Source organism: Panthera leo, chromosome B2 (genome assembly GCF_018350215.1).
Source record: "Panthera leo isolate Ple1 chromosome B2, P.leo_Ple1_pat1.1, whole genome shotgun sequence".
Classification (NCBI taxonomy): Eukaryota; Metazoa; Chordata; class Mammalia; order Carnivora; family Felidae; genus Panthera; species Panthera leo.
The window spans coordinates 78,111,738-78,134,770 of NC_056683.1; the positions used below are offsets into that span (position 1 = coordinate 78,111,738).

The 23,033-nt window shown below is 37.2% G+C and overlaps 1 protein-coding gene across 1 annotated transcript; it reads right to left on the minus strand.

The window, feature by feature from the left end:
- Window positions 1-1,471: 1,471 nt before the first annotated feature.
- AKIRIN2 (akirin 2) lies at window positions 1,472-20,702 on the minus strand. Its single transcript, XM_042939327.1, has 5 exons — window positions 20,392-20,702; window positions 4,952-5,095; window positions 3,434-3,583; window positions 2,457-2,528; window positions 1,472-2,207 (listed from the first exon to the last, which is right to left on the minus strand). The coding sequence occupies exons 1-5, from the start codon at window positions 20,624-20,626 to the stop codon at window positions 2,197-2,199; spliced, it is 612 nt and encodes a 203-aa protein (XP_042795261.1). The 5' UTR covers window positions 20,627-20,702; the 3' UTR covers window positions 1,472-2,196.
- Window positions 20,703-23,033: the final 2,331 nt, after the last annotated feature.

The window sequence follows — 23,033 nt, forward strand, 5'->3', positions numbered from 1 at the left end:
ATAGCAACCTAAGTACAGCACATACCAGTACTGCCTTTTAGTAAAAGAATGACTGTTAGCACATATAATTCTGTAACTATCTGTTAAAAAGCAATTTCAGGGATCTTTGGGAATTCAGAATCCCTAGGTAGCTATTACGATCTTTCTTACTAAGATCAAGTATGGTTGGTATTTGGACTAATCAACTACTGGATCCATCTAATTATAAGTAAATCCAAGAAGTTGCTTACATTTTTTATTTTCTGGCATTACCTCACACATTACTTAAAATCAGTAAGTAGCCCATAAGCTAGAACTTTTTGGTAAGGTAATAAGCAGAAATTTGGCTGTGGAAGAAATTTTATTCTTGATCCAACTTGAATGTAGAATTAAAACTGTTATTACTTGTGGCTCCATTCAGACTGCCAGTACTGATTTTCCTTTTAGGAGATCTTGCCTTCCAAGTTAAACCAGCTCTTTTATAAATTTAATTCTGTGTGAAAACTCACACATGCTTACTTTGTTAAGAGTGTTTATCCTTTTGCCCTTACTGGGGTTAAGAAGGGATAAAATCCACTCTACTCCCACTCCCCCTCCGTATTCCAACTTACTGTCTACATTCTCCTAGAAACGCCCACATACCTACCAGTGGTTCTCAGCTGGGGACTGTTTCTTTCCCTAGTCCCCAACATGTGGCAATATATCTGGAAGTACATTTTTGGTTGTTTCAGGTTGGGGGTTGGGGGTGTGCCACTGGCATCTAGTGGTAGAGGCCAGAGATGGCCTGAACATCCTGTGACATGTATGACTCCCACAACAGAGTGATCTGGCCCAAATTGTCAGTAGTGCTGAGTTTGACAATCTCATTAGGTCATTAAAACTAGGTAGCTATTAAAACTAGGTGGCCATAAATTAGGTGGATAATTTATGGCCACCCTGTGCTATACCAATGCTTCTCAACCATTTAACGGGCATATGAATTATCTGAGGATCTTGTGAAAGCCCTTAAGCCCTGGCCTTGTTTAAACAAAAAATTGATGAGTTATAATCACCAAAATTAAAGAGAAAAAAAAAAAACAAAACTTCTCTTTGACTAATTAGGTCAATTATAAATATATATGCCCCAGTACATTTATGATTGGTTTAATTAGTGGAAATATGCTAAAAGAATTCAACAAAAGAAATCACTGAAGCATTTTTTGCTCACTTCATTACAGCAAAGCTATGTTTGGAAAGGGAGTTAAATGTGATGAATCATGTTTTCATCTATCATCCTTTAAAAAAAAAACTTGGATTCTACTCTTATCTTGGAGGTAAAAATTCTACAGCTGTTAAAACTGATTATATAACATTCTAGCATGCAGTCAGTTATAAGCAACTTGGAATCAGAACTCAGTTTTTGAAAATAGCACTCAAATCTGAGATTATTTGGTGTATGAAAAGATTTTTAAATCTTATTGGAAAATTAATTTCATTGATTTCTGAAAAATGCTTACATTTAAAACACTGGCTTTATTCAAGTACTACCCATCTGTACATTAAAGCAGATTAGAAGTAAATGTTTTATTCTTCCAACTAAATTCCAGTACTACAAGGGCAGTAAAACGACGACACACTGGGGAAAAAAATGCAGCAATAAACATTTGTTAAAACGATTGATAGAATAAATAAAAACTACCAAATAAAAAAAAAAAAAAAAAAAGAAAGAAAGAAAACTTAAAAAAAAAAAATCCATTCTGAAACCCCAAGAAGTCCTGGAATACAGAAATGCCCTCCCTCCTTCAATAATAATGTCCTGGGATTACATTCTAGATTATTAATAACTGGTTACAGCTTGGTTGTAGTGCACAATTAAAATCACACTAACTTCATCTGAAGTGTCATTCTACAGTTTTATTTACACAACCAGTGAAGGGCATGTTCTTAGAATACCAGCTTTAATCCTTTTCAAACATATTAATATAAGAAGCCAAATTGTAATGATACAGCAAATGAGGCCACTGGCATTAATACAGGTAGCAAAGGTCCACATCCAGATGGTACTGACATCAGGGAAATATCCGAAACCAGTTGCTGCCTAAGAGTGGTTGCCACTGACGAAAGCTTGAAATAACCTGTATTCACAGGGGGGTATTGGCATTACTGCATGTCATAATTAGGACCTCTTGCAACAACTCAACAAGGAACAAGGCAGCCCACAAATGCAGAAAACGTGATTCATGAAACATCTAAAGGGGGAGGAAAAGGAAAATTAGTGCAAAGTCCAGGTCAAAATTCAAAGACATTCCAGATCTTCATCCCCAACATCATCCTAGGTATTTAAATAACCAAAAAGTAAGCCTTAATAAAGTTTTGCCTATTTCCTCCAGCCTTTTTTGCTCCATGATTTTGTTAAATTCTCTTATTGAGAATGTAGATAATTATAATAAATGTCTTAAGAAATTATCTTGTTTTTAGTTCAAAGATGAAATACTTACAACTAGCAGGCTGTTCTCCATATCGTCGCATTATTTGATCATGCGTAAACTTCACAAATGCATCATATTGTTCTATAAATAAAGATACATATCAATTACACGACTTGTAAGATGTACTATTAGAGCCAGATAAACTGAAAAATCCAGTATGTATAGTGAAACAATTCTAAGTTGGCCCTTTGAATCAGACACATGACTTCAGTAATAATAATAATAATGTTATCAAATGGAAAGAATACAGAGTTTGGTCAGGAAATCTACATTTCAGTCCAAATTAAGTGACTTTTATGTATAGGCTGGGAAGCTTATTTCTTAACCCATTAAAAATAAAGGGCTTGAAATAAAAAGATCTTGCTCTGCTCTGAAAGTTTAGTAAGTGATCTTTGAATGGCAGTTTACTGCAATGAGGGGAAACAGGAAAACAGAAGCTTAACAAAAAAAATCCGAAAGCATCCACCTATAACCTAATCAGCTGTCACATAACTAAGCAAATTTTCTTGCCTATATTAGCACCTTGATTTAACAACTTCAAAATAAAAAATCTTATACTATCAACACCTAGTAAAATCTGTGGCTTAAAAAAATCAGGGAAATCCTGATTAAGTTACCATACACAATAATGGGTCTAGACTGGTGGAAAAGTTATCATGAAAGATGTAGTCTAAAAATCCAAAACCAAAGTCAGGTAAACAGCCGAAATCAAGTTTTCAGCACAGGAAAACCAAAAAAATCTAGTTCACATTAATACTACTGCTGATCTACATGGCTAACTTAATGCTATTTCTTGAGGTCACTAAGGAAGGCCATGAGCTACAGGAAGGTTCACTTCCTTTCCTGAACTGAAATTCTCTGGTTCTTAGAAAATACTGTAACCAGTGGATACACAGGGTAAGTTAATTGACGTGAAGGATACGTGGGAAATAATACATTTCTTAGAGTTGAGTTTCTGGGAGATCTAAAGTAAGCTCATTGCATACCTGCAAGTTTTGTGTTCAATATTTCTTCATACTCTTCTCGAACTTTCTCTTCACGTTCTTTCAACAAACGTTCACAGATCATCCCAACCTGCCGTAGAGTGAATAAGGGCTGTTCTTTTTTTAATGGCGAGGACGCTGCAGATGAAGTCCCTATTATAACATGAACAAAAGCACATGATTTAGAGCCATCATAAACAGACTGCTGCAAGTACTGAAAATAGCACTCAAATCTTAAATTTGGTATATGAAAAGATTTTTAATTCTTATCGGAACTTCACTGATTCCTGGAAAATACTTATATTTAAAACACAGGCTTTGACTACTACCCATCTAGGCATTAAAGTGCTGCAAGTATTCTATACACCCTCAAATACACAGATTTCCTATCAGTTGTTTGTCCTGCTCTGTGTGTCTGTCTCTAGTACTCCCAATTGCTCTTGTTTCACTTGCTTTTCTGTAAACTGCATGGTGGGGACCAGTTAACTAATTATCCTCGTTAGAGCTGTGATTGTTAGAGCTGTGTCTATCACAAGATTAAAGTATGCCAGCTTTAATCCGTAACCATGAAGGGCTATCTTTACTTTCAAATTCCTAGTTTTTAGTTGAGGCTGCCACTTAATTGATCTTCTAGGTAAACTGACTAAATGAATGATGATGAACTTGGTTCCTGCTGATTTAAGTCTAGTCTCTACCCTTAACCTCCCCTTACAACATTTCACTCACACACTGGCACCCCACACCCAACTGGCAGGAGCACTGTGGAATTTAGTTTTGAACAATTTTGTTTCCTAATCTATTTTTATTTGACTATTTTATAGACTTTGATTTTTTTTTTTTTTTTTTTTTTTTTTTTTTTTTTTTAAAGGAAACTATCCCCCAAGCCCATGGGGCTTGAACTTACAACCCTGAGGTCAGGGGTTGAATGCACTACCTACTGAGCCAGCCAGCAGCCCCTGAATGTTTTCTTTTATTCTGCCAGGTTTTCTTATCCCTGCTGGTAGGGAAGAGAAGGAAGGCAACTACCATCACAAGAAAAACTATTTTGCTGAGAACTTTACTAAACATTAAGAGCCACTTTCCACCTTTGGGAATCTACCCTGATAGGGTATATGTACATGGAAATTTTTTAAGTACTATAATACCAAATTCAGTCTAATTATCTTCATTAATGGTTAAATTATGGGAAATCCATAAAATGGCAAGAGTATTAAACTGTGGCCAAGGTACATCTATACTTAACAGAGAGATACATGGTATGTTATTTATTTATTTATTTATTTTTTCTTAACAAAGGCTACAAATCACATCACTTATGGGAAAGTCCACTTAGGGGATATTATATCAAGGTGGTTGTCTCTGGGTAGTGGGAATCCAGGGAGCAAGTACTTACTTTGTACCATGTTTTAAGAGATCATACATTACTTGTATAAATTTCTTTTTTTAAATCAAAGGCGAGAAAAGACAAGCTTGAGTCACCATACTAAATAACATTTCCTTTCACTTTAAGTTTATTATTACCTGGTGAAGCTGGTCCACTGAGGAGAAATGCATGTGGTTGTGCCTCTGAAGTACAACATGGATCTGTCTGTTGAAAACTAGTTTCTAAATGTCTTCTCTTCTGCATGCGTTTATACTCTTGTTTTATGTTGTACAGAATTTGTTCTAGAGAAGAAAAATGACTAGATAAAAACCATGAAGTTAAAAAAAAAACAAAAAAAAAAACACTTGGGTTTTCAACAATTACTTGGTACGACCAATCTACTGAAAATATTCTCTTCAAATAATATCCAGAAAACTGATGTTCTGGAGGAATTCATTTAAGCATTAATAGGGGCAACTCATTCAGAAACAGCACATACACACCACCTGGAATTTAGCTATTCTACAATACAATTTCTTCTGAGCACCAATTATCAAAAGGTAACTTAAAAGTTTTTCATTCAATGTAAAAATAAGGGCATCTTATGAACTTTTAGTTCACTTTAGTTTACTCAGACTCTTAAAAATCCCAAATTCAAAGGCCACCTTATTCATCACAATAGAACTATTAAGCAGGCTTTTCCAAGACCATAAATAATTAGAAGTGGGGAGCACTATGTATATACAAGCACACCCCAGTGAGAATTGACAAAATGATAGAATGAATGAGAAAACTAAAAAAAAAAAAAAAAATCATAAATTGTCATGGCCATTAATATTAAGCTCAACAGAACCTAAGAATATTATAACATTAACAGCAAAAAGTGTTGGGGGTAAAAGCCCATGTAATGTGATTGGTACAGAACAGGTACTCAATAGTAAACCACCATACCAGTGTACCATTATCTTCAACCACAACCATCCAAACGGGTAAAATCCTATCAAGCTTATCCTTTATGCCAGTATGGTTCATTTTATGAAGATTTCTAATTCAAAATAGCCTCTCTAGAAAATATTTCCCTGAGGTTTCCATTTCCCTCAAAACACTTTCTCACAATCATCATAGCTCCTAGATAGATTATCCATGTGAAAAACCACACCCTAAATTTGTTAATCCCAATCCAAAACAAAATTAAACAAAAGATGGCAATTAGGCATTAAAATGATTTATAAATATATCAGAATGTAACTTTAGCAATCAAGTCTACAATGATGTGTTAATTTAAAAATGAACTGAAAAGTTGATTGAAGGCTAAAGATTTACATGAGAACAATCTTTTTTAAAAAAATTAATACTGGTGGTTTTCTCAGGTATGTATTTAATTCTCCTCTTTCCTGGCGTTATGTTGTTTCTCTAGTAAGAACTTTTAGGGCTTTTGAGAGAGAAGACCCTGAGCGGACATTAATCAGTCGCTTATTTTATTTTTTCTCCTTAAACATTTTAGATTCTGCCACTTTCATTATTTTAACGGAAAAAAAAAAGTTGCAGAAAGACATATCCAGTGAAGAAGATTCCATTTATGTAAATTTTGTGGTGTAAACAAATCTGGTAAATATACATGAATGTGCAGCTTAAGCATAGAATCACACATTGGAATGATTTAACTTTAGGACGGCTGTATTAAGAGGTACTTTATCTGTAACATTTTTCAGAATCTTAACATTTGTCTATATTAAACATGGTCATTTTCAGCCCTTTTCCATTTATCTGAAATAGTCTGTAGTTTAAAAATGAATTTACCAGTGTGAAATAAAATGGCTATCTACTAAACAGCTAATAAGCACCTTGATAGAAATGGGTTTCCTAAGATTCATAGAGGGGTCCAACAAAACTACTGCAACTTCCTATACCAACCAGGACAAACAGATAGCTTTATTTATTTATTTTTTTAATAACAGAACTCTTTAGTAGCAATATTCTAGAAAGTGTTCAAAGTAATGATGTTTTGGTCTCTGATGGACATCAAGCCTCCCTCATTTATCACTTTCTGATCAAAGCTACCACCATTCTGATAAAAAGTGCCATTTAAAGCATCCTAAAGTTTATTCACAACCAAAGATTTCAAATGTACAAGTTACAAGAGTAACTTGTCCACAACATCTTTTGTGTGACTTATTTTTTGATTACCACAACTGTTCTCAAGATCATAGTCTTCCTTTTGCTTCTTCACAAAATCAGAGCACAACTAAAATGTATCAAAATAATAATAACAAACTCAAATTTGTTCATTTGATAATCTCAAATCATAGGCTATATATATAGATCTAGCCTGGGATTAAGATACAGTAAAACTTCTTAAAATTTAGCTTTGTAAACCTCCATACCATCTAATACTTAAGAAACAGCAGAACAAGCTAAAGAATTTTAAGGTATAATTTACAAAATGAATTCACCAATTTAAATGTACACTACTTTGATGACTACTAACATATGCAAATGAAACAAACAGGTCTTGGAACCATCACAATCATAATGAAGAACTTTATCACTCCAAAAAGTTTTCTCACGCGCCTGTTCACCACCTTCACCTTCATTACCACAATATTCATCTACTTTCACTATCTGAAATGTTTTTGCCGTTTTGAAAATTTCATATAAATGGAATCATAAAAAGTGTAGATTTTTGTGTCTGACTTCTCTCACTCAGCAAAATGCTTTTGAGATTCATAAATAATTAAGCCCTTTTTATTAATTAGTACTCCATGGTGTGTATCTGTACACACACACACCCTATCCAATCTCCTTTTAATGGACATTTAGATTGCTTCCAATTTGGGGCTATTATGACTAAGGCTATTATAAATATTCAAGTACAAGGCTACAGGTGTAAAAATTTTCATTTCTCATGGATAAATAACCTAGAAGAGGAACAGGATGGCCTGATTGTATGATAAGTGCATGGCTTTACTTTGTAAGAAGCTGCCAAACCATTTTCCACAATACCATCTTACACTCCCACGAGCAATGTATGAGGGAGTTCCTTTGCCAACATCTTTGCCAACGCTTGATACTGGCAGTTAAAGAACTGAAGAAAAAAAGCCTACAGTGCTTTTCTTTATGTCGAATATGATGCAACTATGTCATCTAAGCCTCACTGTGCTCATAAATGCTCTAATACTGGTAACATGTAATCAACAATGTTATGGCAGTGTTAAATGTTATGGCCAATTTAACTTGACCAAGATCTCAGCTAACTGTAAGCCTCAAACTCATTTACCTCAGTTTGGATAGGTATACAGTTTTAAAGCTGTTAACTCAAGAAATTTACCCAGATTCAATTTCCACAACACATTCTAAGCTCAACTTAGGTACCTGGCCGACTGAAGTTGCTTCCACACCAGTTGGATAAAGGTCTTCCACACATCAATAAAGTTCCTAGGTCTACTTAAACTACTTAAATCTAGCCATCTCTAATCAAACTGGCAAGTGACATTTTATCCCAAGTTCATGTAACATCTAAGATCATGTTGCCAACACGATTTATGGTACATAAGAAAAAGTGAAATGAAACTTCTAACATTATCAGTTGAACATTCCAGTTTTAATGCAGGCTTCATATCTGGCTTATAGAAGCATCGATTGAATTTGCAGCAAATCACCTAGAGCAAAATACACTTATCTTCATAACAAACTACACCACAAAATGGTTATAATCCCTTTTCAAAAATCCTAAAAACTACATTACTCTTTTACCACAAAATACTAAGGCTTCCACTGCACTATGTATAAGTGAAAGTCAAAGTATTAGCAAATTCTGTGATTAATGGCATTTTCATTCCCATATCTAATAAATGACATTAAAATTGCCAGTAAAATTCTCCTCCTTAACAGGTGGGAGATTATCAATGATTAATATTCCAAAGGAATATTAAAAAAAAAAAAAGAAAACAGAACTGGATAAATGTTAAAAAGAAAAAGCCTGGCTTGTGGCAACATTAAGCCTACTCCCAAACTGTTTTATTACTCTTAGTTGCCACTGATTACTTAAGAAAGCCTGGACACAATACAGTCAACAATATAAACAGAAGAAAGTGGTTGTAGGGATTAAAAAATAAGTTAGCAAGGATAAGAGAAACAGCAACAAGATGGAACTGATAGCAAAGGGAGGAATATAGAATTAGAAGCAACTACAAATGTCTTTCTAGAGTATAGTCCATAAGACGTCTAAAGATCTGTGACATGTGAAACTTTTGCTCCAGACCTGCACAGACTTGCCATTTTCCTACTGACGTAATTACTAAATCAAACATTAACAGGTCTCATTAAGTTTTAGGTTTAGGTGTATTAAGACATTTTTTGTACCACCTTCCATGCCAGTTTCTCTTTGGAGTATCTTTGAAAAAATTAAAGTAAAATTTCATCTAGACAGATAAATAATGGGATTAAAAATAAAACAAATCTTGGGGCGCCTGGGTGACTCAGTCGGTTAAGCGTCCGACTTCAGCTCAGGTCACGATCTCGCGGTCCGTGAGTTCGAGCCCCGCATCGGGCTCTGGGCTGATGGCTCAGAGCCTGGAGCCTGCTTCCGATTCTGTGTCTCCCTCTCTCTCTGACCCTCCCCCGTTCATGCTCTGTCTCTCTCTGTCTCAAAAATAAATAAACGTTAATAAAAAAAAAAAAATTATAAAAATAAAAAAAAATCTTGAAAGTTTGTTAGTTTTAGGCAGGAACACAAATTAAGTACAGAAAACCTGCAGTAGCCAATAAGACCTAAAAATAAGGAACTGTTTCCAAATAAAATAACAAACCAAATCTAGAGCACTCAACTACATACTAGACATTGCCATCTCCTTTATAAATTAAAACATACACAATTAAGAGTTGTAATGGAGGTCCATTTTAATAAATAAATTACTTTCCCAGGATATTTGCCCAGAAACTAAAACAGTTCTTATGGTGTCCTTGAAGGAATCTTAAGCACAATGTTCTTACTCAGACAAGAGCTATCTAACTGAAAAGAATGAGTTGATGCCATTTTTAATTCACTTTAAAATTACTACATCAAAGGGACACGGAACCAAATTTTAACACAAGATTGTTAAATTATATCTGGAGTTTTAACTTCTATTTCGATTAACATGAATCCTAATAAGCATAATATAGCTGCACACAATTATACAAACATTAGGGTATTATCTACAGTACTTTAAAAGCAACTGGCTAAGATTCTAAGTTTATAATATATATAATATTTTACTGTACAAGAGTAATTCATTTATATCCTACAAGATGAAGAAAAGGCATAATCACTACAAATCAAATTCTATTATTTCACTGGTACTGTAATAGCCAATGATTACTTATTTGAAGTGACTCAACTTGTTAAAACCCTTCAGGTCTAAGTATAAATTTTACAAATTAACTGCACAATGGGAGTCATTAATGCAAGGAGTCCAACAACGCTCAATCAGCAGGTGGTTCCTCCCTGATATCTAGTAAGTTTCATACTTCTCTTATATTACACTAGACTCTAAAGGATATAACTATGTTGTTGTTGGTTAGCTCTTTACTATCTACAAGTATCTTCCCAAACAGTTTATAATTTAGGAAAACCAAAAAAAAGCAGTAATAGGAAAGAGAAAGGGGAAGCTGAACCATCCAAAATCCAAAACATATGCTACAAAAAACATTTAATGCCATGGCAAAAAGTTCAGCTTCTATTTCAGTTAACTACAGACATGAAAACAAGGTAAGATCTAGAGTGGACTCCTTGAGGAGGACTCTAGGGCACCACGATCAAGCTGAAGAACAAATCCATCTCCTACAACAATTTATTAAAGCACCCACCACACACACACACACATCAAGCAATAGCTTACCTAGAAACAGAGATTGCAAATTGATGATTCACAAGCTAAACTGAGCCCAAAGACATGTCTGGCCTAGATAGTTTATTATTTTTAAAATTTTTTAAATTTAAAAATGTTGAGAGAGAAGGAGCACACATGAGAGCAGGGAAAGGGTCAGAGGGAGGGAGAGAGACAGGGAGAATCCTATGCAGGCTCTATGCTCAGGGCGGAACCTGACAGGGCTTAGCTGGATTCCACCACCCTGTGATCAACAACCTGAGCTGAAATCAAGAGTTGGATGCTCAATCGACTGAGCCACCTAGGTGCCCCTGAATAGTTTCTTTTTAAAAAGTATGAATTTATGCCCAATATTTAAAGTTCATTACTTTAATTAAAAGTCAGATTTCTAGCTACTGTTAAGTGGAAAACTAAACTATGTGGCAAAATTCACCTTAAGAGTGGTTGTTGGGGCGCCTGGGTGGCTCAGTCGGTTGAGCGTCCAACTTCAGCTCAGGTCACGATCTCACGGTTTGTGAGTTCGAGCCCCGCGTTGGGCTCTGGGCTGATGCCTCAGAGCCTGGAGCCTGCTTCCGATTCTGTGTCTCCCTCTCTCTCTCTGCCCCTCCCCCATTCATGCTCTGTCTCTCTCTGTCTCAAAAACAAATAAACATTAAAAAAAACATTAAAAAAAAAAAAAAAAAAGAGTGGTTGCTACCTTTTGGGGCAGAAATTCTCAAGTGCTTCTAAAACTTTAATGGACACACATATCACCTGGGCAGTTTGTTAGAATGTAGACCCTGAGGGATGGAGCCTGAGATTCTGCACATCTCTTGTGTTTCCAGGTGATTCTACAGATCAGTAGCAAGGCTGGAATTCACAAATTCCCATGAAGTTTTACTTCACTCATTTATATTACTTGCCTGGAACTATGGGCATTTATGTTTCTATCCCCTGCTTGAAATAATAACTCCCCTACTATGGCAGTTAAGAAATAAAGTGGTTAGTTTATTAATTACTGGACATTCTGGGAAATGGAGAGGAGAAGGAAAGCAGTAACAGCAGACTTACTTCAATTACAAAAATATTTAAGGTGATCTAAATTCATTTTGCCACCCTAACCTCCATGGCTTCTGTAATTCAATATTAGACATGCACTTCCCTGGCAGGAAAATATTCTGTAAACCAATTTAAACTTGACTGTAAATCAAATTAAACTTAGACTCATTACATAATGTTTACATATACTGATTCATTTTTCCTAACACCATTCTTAAAATATGAAATTCATGTTATGGGACTGAAGGTGAACAAATGCATTTACTTTTCTATTACACACAGTTTTAAAAAGCAATTAAGACTACCTTTCATACCAGAAGACAGTGACCGGAAGTCCACAGACATCTTTTATCCCATTTATATTTTGTGTAGTAGCTGTGAATATTTAAAAATAAACAGACTTCAACAAAAATCCTGACTTCTTGGGGAATATCTAATGATAAAAGGTCCAAATTCACCAACACCAGAACTGAGAGGAATGATCTAAACTAAAGATCTAAATTAGAGTTTCATCTGTAAGTGAAAAGTCAAGTCAGGAGTATGCATGTGACTGACTGCTTAGGGAGCTATTAGAGAGGACTGCAGCTGAACCTAGAACTAAGGAACTCCTAAGTTTAATAGCCAGATGAAGACAAAAAGAACAGCCAGAAGGGAAGTGTTATCACAGAAGGGAAAAAAATGTTTCAAAAAGAAGTGAGTGGCAGAGCACTATAAATGCCGTAAGAAGAGTCAAATAAGATGAGGACTGATTATATGCCATGGAAATCACTGTTGACTTGACAAGAACTATTTGAGGTACACACACCTAAGAAGTGAAGAAATAGAAGCAAACAGACTTATTTGAAAGCTCTCTGAATTTGGTTTTGAAGTAAGAAATCTGGATGACTGCTGGAGGAAAATGAGGATGTTTTATTTATTGCTTTATAATGGGAGTCTTGACAATATTTAAAGCCAAAGCAAAGGTCCAGTTGAAAGAGAAAAATAATCCTGAAGATAAGGTTCCTTTGGAGAAGTGGATCCTTCCCTCATTGTGTAAAGTGCCTTAATTATCTCATTTAAACTTCGTTGGTAATACTCAAAGGAAAACAAGACAGCACAACTACTGGTAGTGTTGGTACTGGGAAAAATGAAGAAACTGCCATTAGATGGCTTCTATTTTATCTGTGAAGTTGAAGGCAAGGTCATTCACCGGAATGGCAGGACTGTTGGACAGTGAATAAAGTCCCATTTGAGGTTGCTCCACTGTAACTACCTCCAGCACTCAGGGACAGGAAATGCTCCTAATCCTCACAACCCATCCTAGGAAGTCAGATATTACTATAATCGTGTGCATTATTTTATAGATGAAGAAAATGTGGCTTTGCTTCAATGTCTTCTGAAAGGTCACACAGCTGGAACAAGTCAGGGCCAAGCCTGACCACAGGGCTTAAGGTCAACATCTGCTGCCCTTCCCAGTACTGTATTACTACAATACCTAGCCCGTATTCCACAAGTAACTAAAGTTACAATAAATCACAAGAAGGAAAGCTAATTTTTTTTAAAAAAATAGGATGTCAGAATAGAGGAATTACTACTATGTATCATGCCCTGAAACCTCAAACTCTGTTGTGAGGAAGATAGTAACCAGTGTATAATTCTCATCTACCCAGAGCTCTGAAACTGGTTATAACAAATTTTATATATATATATAATATACACATAAATAATGTATATAAATAAATATATATAAATACATATAAATCTTCCATGTTACATTTAGATATTTATATAAGGGATACTTCTACATCTCTAATCTATAGAGGACAGTCCTCTATATCTAACCAGAATGTTTTACTGATGTTTTATAAGGGAGGAATTATTCTAAATTGGTAGGTCAGCATTGTCATACATACAAGGACTGATTACAGTCCCAGCCTCTGATAATGTACCATTTCACTTTAAGCCATGGATGGTTGTTAGTGAGCATCAAGTTCCTCTGTTCTGTCACAGCAACCTAAAACTAAGAAAAGTTTTTCTTCCAGAGAATTACATTTTGGTAACAGAACAAGGCAATGTTCCATAACAATTAAAAGGCAAAGTTCAAGGACAATAATGCATGAAAAAATTGGCTTTCTCTAATCTTTCAAATTCCACTCTACATTCTATTCTTTAATTGCTAGATCAATTCAACAATATACATTTATGTAAATATACGTGTGTGTGTGTGTGTGTGTGTATAAAGAAATAAAACATGGGGTGCCTGGGTGACTCAGTCGGTTAAGCATCCAATTCTTGATTTCAGCTCAGGTCATGATCTCATGATTTGCGGTTCAAGCCCCATGTTGGGCTCTGTGCTAACAGCGTAGAGCCTCAACAGTGTAAAGCCTGCTTGGGATTCTCCCCTCCCACCCCCGCACTCACAAGTGCACACTCTCGAAAATAAAAAATAATAAATAGTTTAAAAAATATGGTAATACTGAAAGTATAAAGATTACAGTGTTTTTATTCAAGTTTAGCTAGCTAATAAAGTACCCACAGTGGTAGCTCTATTCCCTTGAGAGACTCTTTATCTTTGCCTAACCAGCACAGTACCTGGAACTCAAATGAGGTACATAAAAGCTTGAACAAGTGACTTCTGGAGTAAATATTTAGATTTTAACAATGTTGAGAAAAACCAGATACATGAATAGAACCTAGAAACTAAAAATTAAGTCAACCCCCCAAAAATGTATTAATGGGAAGATGACAATTTTACTAAAATCGAAATGTTGCAAAGCACTAGTACATTTCAGGATGATCTACCTATGACATCTGTAACAAAAACTAATGACTTATAACTTTTAAAGGGAGGATGAAAGCAAGTTATAACCCCCAAGACAAACTATAAGCATATTATGAGCTGTTTTTCTAATGCTGGAAGGTTAAAAACCACTACCACCACCCAAAAAAAGTCTACCATCACGAGGAAGATTACACAGTCTGGCATACTGCAAAATTTTAATCGAAAGGCCCAAAATAAATACCAAAGCTGACAATGTGACATACAGTTTTAATTTACCTGCAAGGATTCCCTCCCTATTCAATAAAGCTTCATCAGGTTAGAAACTTGTTATAATGTAAATCATTTAATTCCTTTAGAAATAAAAGACCAGAAATTTCATATTACAAAGTATTTTCTCCTAAAAATGTACAAACTCTAAAAATGTGTTTCTTCAAATGAGATCTCTGAAAATGATAAAATCCTGTTTATCATCATTGTCCAGAAAAATGAGGGAATACTGAGAAGTGTACTTCAAATGCCTCAATAAAAGTATTGTTCAGTCTTAAACTAATTGCTATACTTATTACTACTCATTTGTTTGAGTCACAATCTTTTTTCAAAACATGTTTTAACAATTGTGGCTATATTGTTATAAAACAGTGTAAAAAGAAAAACTGGTACAGAATGAAGGGAAGAACTGAAATTACTTTTTTTTTTTAACTTAGCATCTCTAAGAACCTTGGGAAATGCCAAGGCTGGATTAACTCAACAAATAAATCTGATAAATATCTTAAAACTTTGTGGTAAGACATTAAGAAGGAAGGTATGGCAGATAATACCTTTGGGATTACTTTCAAACTATAACCCACTGTATCCTCTCAAAATCCAGGAGGGCAATTACTGTTAACAGTCTTTGCTACAAGACTGCTGCTGATAGATCACATTTCCCAGATGTGTTCAGAAAGCTGAGAAACATTGGTAAGTGGAATTCTAGAATCCCAACACTCAGCAATAAAATTAAAGATGACCCTCTTGAACTAATAAATTCATTTGTTCAAGACCTCTTCACCATCTGCAGATGCCAGACTGGTTCATTTAAGCAAACAAGTATTCCACCCTTCACACTTTTTAGTCTTTTCAAAAGGCAAGTAATTCACTGTGGTTTCACATGTGCGTAGAGAATGATGTGTGAGTCAACAGTACTCGCACAGAGTTAATGCAAAGACTGCAGGGACCACAACTTGCTTGTTAATTAGTTATAGGTACTTAAAAGACCAGCACCCCAACACCATTATCTAGTTTCATGAGCACCTACCCAAGAGGTGCTCCAAACCTAATCCATGTTATTATTCTGCATTCCTCTTTTAAGTGGAAGGAGAATCAAAAGTTTATTTTCAAATAGAAAAAATATGCAAAGCAGGGCACTTCCACTTAATCTCTTAATTTACAACCTTTCAAAACAGAAGTAATTTTCGGGGTGCCTGGGTAGTTCAGTCGGTTAAGCGCCTGACTCTTGATTTCGGCTCAGGCATGATCTCATGGTTCATGAAGTTACAGCACCAAGACAGCATGGAGCCTGCTTGGAATGATCTCTCCCTTTCTGTCTGCCCCTCCCCAGCACACGCTCTATCTTTCTCTTTCTCTCTCTCACCTGGATCCATCAAACACTCAGGAAAAGATCTACCTGAGTACATACACAGTGTCTTTTTTTCCCTATAAAGCCATTCAAAAACTGAAGAAATTTATTATTCTCCTTTACCTCTCAGATTATGTGTCTGTGCCAATCATGGTAACTGGTAGCATCTATACCTAAGGAAGGGCTAACCTCTCTCCAACCTAGCCATGTTTACCTTATTGTTTCTGTGTTCAAGTTAGGCTTTATTTTTCTATTTAAAGAAAAAAAAGCTCAGTAATGAATACTGCTATGCTCTTGCTTTTAAAGGCCAAAAACTTAACGAGATTCTTAAATGCATAATCCATAGAAATATGAAATAACGGGGGGCGCCTGGGTGGCGCAGTCGGTTAAGCGTCCGACTTCAGCCAGGTCACGATCTCGCGGTCTGTGAGTTCGAGCCCCGCGTCAGGCTCTGGGCTGATGGCTCGGAGCCTGGAGCCTGTTTCAGATTCTGTGTCTCCCTCTCTCTCTGCCCCTCCCCCGTTCATGCTCTGTCTCTCTCTGTCCCAAAAATAAATAAAAAAAAAAAAAACGTTGAAAAAAAGAAATATGAAATAACGGCAGCTGCATACACAGTCCTAAGTAAAATATCAGGTTTAAAATTTGAAGTACAAAGACCATTAAAAACCATCTATTTGCCAAATCCACTGAGAAACTAGAAGCAACTTAACAGCTGTCTAAATAACCACAAAATATTAAAAACACTTCTGGCTCAATACAAATGACATCTGAAGTGAAATGCTGCCTCCTGCAACAGACATCTCATTTGTTTGCCTAGAACCGTTTATACTTCATTTAAACCAGCTGGTGTCTCCGTTTGTAGGCATGCATCAATGTCTACTGAACAATCTAAGTTCCTGTAAACCCTTCCCCATTCACAAGCTGCAATTTCCATTTTTAATGGCAAGTTTCCAGCAAATACAATGAATTCTTACAAAGGAATTTAACTCTTCATCCAACTCAATTCCTAAGACTAGAGCAATGGTAACAAGACCTAAATAATGTGTATAATAAAAGTGTCTAGCAAATTCCCAAATAGTTGACATCCATAGAAGGATTTCTTCACCAAACCATTCATTTCAGTACACAATTATGAAAAACAATGTGTTTGATTTGACTGATAGTCACTTGTAATGGTACAGGATATTTCAGTTTTATTAAAATAATTTTGTTCTTGGGAATGTTGTGACAATCTTTGACTAAGAGATAATATTAAAATATTTCAAAAACTAATGAAGATGCAGAACACTCTGAAATCTGTTTTCAACTAATTTATCAGGGTGAGAGTACTGATGCAGCTAGTAGAGGTCTTCATTTTCCCAGTCAATCCCCCCAGCCCCCTTCCCTATCATTAACTTTTCCCTTTTTCACATCCTGAGCATTATAAACTCCACTGCTGACAGAGCAGGGAGTGGACACACTTCTTCTGTAAAGGATCAGGCAGTAAATACTTGAGCTTTGGGAAAATACAATCTCTGTCACAAATACTATCTCTGCTGTTGTAGCCTGCAATGGACCATACCTTAAGAAGAAAAAAAAAGCATGGCTGTGTTCCAATAGAACTTTTTTTTTTTTCTTTTTTTTGCCAGCCCTTTCCTTTTTCCTGGCATTAAGCTGCAACAGTTTGAAAAATAAAGATTTAAATAATAGTCATCAAGTCAAACTTTGGAATCACCTTCCTGGGGTGACTAAAATAAACCAGGGTTTAAAAGAAGATGTTCAAGTTCCTGAAACTTCTAGTAAAGCCACAACATGATTTCAACTACACATCAAAACACACTATGTAAGTATCCAGAAAAGAATGATGATAAAACGCTGAATTATATGCACGCTCTAAAAAAATTCACTTCAATACTCTAGTTCCAAGTTGTTTAAATTATATTTGAACTCACAGAAATGAAAGGAAAATAAAGTTTCCGCAGAGTTCCAATCACTCTCAACTTGGTATGTCACTTTCCATTTCCAACCCTAGCTACTTATTTCAGCTAAGGATATACAGATACTCACTCTTGTAAAGTTTGAGAATCACCAATGTTAAAACAAGAATCTAAAAATTAAGTGCTTGGGAAAATTATTTGCAAGTTTGGGGACATGAAAACTGAAAAACTCTTTGATACCTGCACAACACTGCAGCTCCCATTATGACAACATTACAAAAACCATACAGGAGCCCGCAAAAGGTGGCCATCTAAAAACAAAGCCAAATTAAGTTACATGCAGAATGTCATCCAAAATTACAGTAAAAAAAAGTAGATTTTAGCAATATAACACTTTACCAATTTCAACTGCTTTTCTGAAATCAACCTTTTTTTAGGTTGAAAAGGCTAAATCAACTTTTAGCAGACTCAAAATTATAAATCAGGGTGTGATTTTAAGAGTTCAGGACACGATCAAACTGCCATCTGTTTGATCAGATGTCAAAAACACCTGGAAGAACAGAAGACAGGCATATTTTGGAAAATATGTATTTGAATCATCGGGCTTAAACAATTTCACTAAATCCAGTAATTTTACTATTATAGTCCATTCAATTGAAATTTGAGATAATGTGGAACCAACTGCATTAACCAATGCAATGAAATGACAGATTTGTAAAGGATCACAATTCTTTCTGAGTAAGTTCCCTTTAAAGTGAAGACAAATAAATATAGTTCTAGCCACTTTACCACATATGCTCAGAACTATTGCAGGACTGAGATACAGTTTAACTCCCAAACCTAACACTGTATTAATTCACCAGCTCCACTGAAATTTATGGCTGGTTAGCCAGGGCTATTTTTAAGTGGCCTTATTTGTTAAGCACAGATTCCTAGGTATCATTTCAATTTTCAATGATACCATTTGATTAAAAAGACAAACTAAAAATAATGTTAATCACCAGAAGCTCATTCTTAATACTGATGGTTTCTTTTTTAATGCAAAACCTAACAGTTAATCAATGAATGCCTTTACATACAAGACTATTTAGGTATAGCTGCTAAATAAAATTATCCGAGAATGCCTCTGAAAACTCACTGCAACTCTAAAATAGTATATCCTTAAGTTAGATCAAATATTTAATAGCAAAAATGGCAGCCTAGGCATTTGAGGAAGGATATTGAAAAACCTGACTTGACCAAAACAATTCAAAATGGAAGTTACCAAATACAGAGGTATATATACTGCCTACAAGTTTTTTAAAAGCCAAGAACAAAACACTTAAAACTATGAAAAGGCTTTGTGTGCAGATATTATTAGCAAAAGCTCAAATATGAAACCTTTGCATGCTATACACACAAAGAAAACAGATTACACCACCAGTCCACAAAAGCCTATCCTAGGACTGTGCCAGGGGCACACAAGTATTTTTAAAGTACAGAAAAAAAACTGAGTATACACATGCAGTATAAAGCAGCCAAAAGGCATTTCCCCATAGTCACTTTCAGGAAATGTTTCAAGATGAAAAGCAAAAACACTCAAGTCCCTTGAAATCTTGGGTTGATTTTATTATTCTCAAGGCCTAGGCTGTTCTCCCCCACCATACTTTGCTGAGCAGAAATAAAGCACCTCCAACTAGAAACAACTCCTCAGCCTCAATTTTCAATACAATTCGCTTTTCATTAAAAGTTCAAGTTTCTCAGGATCTAGACGTATAGTACGATCATATTACAGTACTCGGGAAGAGCATTTTCTTTGTTGTTGACCCTGCTAGGGAAACAGGTCTTGACTCAGCCAAAGTGGCGTTCTTGTGGGTGATTAATGACAGGCCTAGATCTCGCCCCAGTGACATCCATCCCCACCCCCCATCCCCTCGGTACTAAAATCAGCCATGTCTGAACTGGAGGAGGGGCTGCCTCCTCGCCTCAAACCACCCAGTCCCACAGTTAATAGCTGCAACCAATCGATTCAGGGAGACAGACATCGAGATTCGGGTGAAATGTGACCCTCTCTCGCCTAAATTTATGAATAATATCGCCCTCTCTGATCATTTCCGCTGGGGCTCTCCAGACTACGGAAACACTCAATTCCAGTCATTCAGCCCAAAGAAAAGATCTTCCTCTTCCCCACAATACCCGGCAAGGAACGGCCTTGCCTCCCCACCTCCCGACTCCCCCACCCCCTTGACATCAGGCCATTTCTATTGTGTCGCCGAGGCTGGAGGACCTAACTAAAAGAAAGGTGTCTACTACTTTGCTAAGAACGAGCACCAGTCCGGCACCCCCACCCCTGGGGCCGCGTTCCGCGTCCCGGGACCCCAGTTCTCTCGCCCACCCCGGCGGCCGCGGAGCCGAGTCCCACCTGTGGTGAGACGGGAAGAGACGTCGCCAAAGGGGGACGGCTCCATTCGGAGATACTTCTGCGGCGAGGCGGCGGCAGCCGAAAAGGAGGCGGCAGCGGTCGCGGCTGCCGACGACGGAGAGGCAGCAGCCGAGGTGGGCGCCGACAATGGCGCACATCGCCTCCGCTTCGGGGACGCCGGGCTCAGCAGCGGGTCGAAATCCAGAGTCCTTTTCAGAGTGGCTCCACACGCCATGGCCGGGGCAGCCGAGGGCCGGGCTCGGGTGGGGTCGGGGAAGGGTGACGGGAGGGGAGGGCGAGGGAAGTGGGGAGAGAGCGGGACTCGAGGAGAGCCTAGCCGACGAGCTCAAGAGCAGAAAGACGAGTGCCGGAGCGCCGGTGAGGAGATAAGAGCCGCGACCGCCGCTGCCTCCGCGGCAGGGGCACTGGCCCGGCCGGCCCGGGCGAGAGCGGGAGGGGCGGTGGCGGCCGCTCAAGACAGCCGCGTCAGGGGGGCTCTTCCGCCTCCTCAGGCGCAGCTCCCCCGGGAGAGGCTCTGGCCGCCCCCGCCGTCCGTTCGAGCTTTGCGCCGCGCCCGAGGCGCTCCTGCGCTGAGACCGGCTCCCTTCAGCAGTCGATAACAGCCCGGTGAGGTATGAGGCTGGAACGCGACTACAAATACGCCCGAGTAAAGTCAGAAGCTTGAGAGCGGCAGTCGATGTGGAGGGATTAGGAGGTGGCGGCAGCGGCAGGAGCTCCAGCAAACACGTCCAGCCGCTTCCCCCTCCACTGTACGACTATTCCACCCGCCGCCGGCCCCAATATGGCGTCAATAACAACGCCGCCGATTCAAATTCTGCGGCCTCAGGGCGCGTGCGCATAGGGGGTGGACACCCCTGCAGGTGCGTTCTAGGAGTTGTAGTTTTTCACTGTGGAAGGGAATAGGCGTGAAAAGCGATTACGGAGGAGTCACGAAAACTACGACTCCCGTCAGTCAAGGCGCGCCATTCCGAGTTCCGGGTTGGAATTTAAATCCCCTACGCAGCCTGAGTGTAAAAGGAACTAAGCAAAAGAGGAAAAGAAGAAAAGACTGTGTGAGAGACTGGGAGAGAGGAAAGCCAACTGGTGCTTAAAAGATCTTTACAATTCAGGACATAGTTGTTCTGATACCATCCCTACAATGATTTAACAAACGGGAAATAGAAAACTTAGCCAACCCAGCTTCCAGACAGATTAATTTCTGTAGTAAGAGTGCCAAAACCAAAACCTGTCATAATGAGAGGCTAGGAAATAATATTATGGAATCTATTTAGGACAGCAAGGGACAACAACAGTAATAGTATCAGATTACAGGATCCTTGATTGAACTGGATGCTTTGCCTTCCCAGGTAGCTGCATATATCCATTTATTAAATTCTGCAAAACCAGCTTTACCTGTAAATAAATAGATTTGAAAGACCAAATTGTTTCGCTTTGGATAAAAAGCAAGCGATACCAGAAACTGTATTATCTGTTGAATATTGTACTATAACTTGTGAAGTGTAAGAAATCAAAAAACCTAATGAAATGTCTAGGAAGTAGATAATGAACCCATTTCATAAGCAAAGAAAACAACTTTTTGTAAAAGTTGTACTGTTATTCAGGTACCTAAAATAAGAATCAAATAGGGCATTCATAATGTAAAAAACTGTCACCAGTCTTTTGCCTAGGGAAGCTATCACAAGTCCAAAAGGAAACAAGTTATTTATGTAAATGCCATATTATCAAATGATCATGGCTATCAAATACTGGCTTCCAATGCTTATTTATTACTGTCATTTAGTCAGTAACTAAAAGATATTTTGTACCATTTGTCTATTATTACTTAACAGCATTTTGACATTAGTTTAATATATTCTTGTTTTATTGAATTGTTCAACACCTTAAAGATTAGCCGTCCTGATCACATTGTGTCAACAACTAAGCTGCACTAATTTTAAGATATACTGCTTGGGAAATATCTTTTGAAAAAGGTCACATTTAATGAAACAACAGCTTAACTCTGACACTGAAAATGTATAGGTAAATTTTTGCTAAATTCTAAATGCCATGAAACATAAAACCTATGATATGATGAAATTAACAGAACACATATTTTATGTAAATAAGTAGAAAAAGGATAGATTAAGCCATGGGAAGAAAATAGCAAAAGCATTTATATTCCTGGTAAATATTTTCTGAAATTAAGATTTTACCTTAAATTATAGACCTTACATTGAAAAGGGACTGTTAGGAGTTAAATCACATCTTTTCAAAATTCATATGTTGAAGTCTTAACCCCAGGTATCTTCCAATGTGTCCTTATTTGGAAAGAGGGTCATTTCAGATATAACTAATTAAGATGAGGCCACACTGGAGTAGGGCTTGCCCTTAATGCAATATAACAGGTACCCTAATAAAAAGGGGAAATTTGGAAACAGGCAACATGATGTGAACCTGCAGATGCATCTACAAACCAAGGAAAGCCAAAGATGGCCAGGAAATCACCAGAAGCTAGGAGAGAGACATGTAACAGATTCTTTCTCACAGTCCAGAGAAGGAACCAACGCCACAGATACCTTGACCTCAGTTCTAGCCTCCTGAACTGAGATAATACATTTCTGCTGTTTAAGCCATCCAGTCTG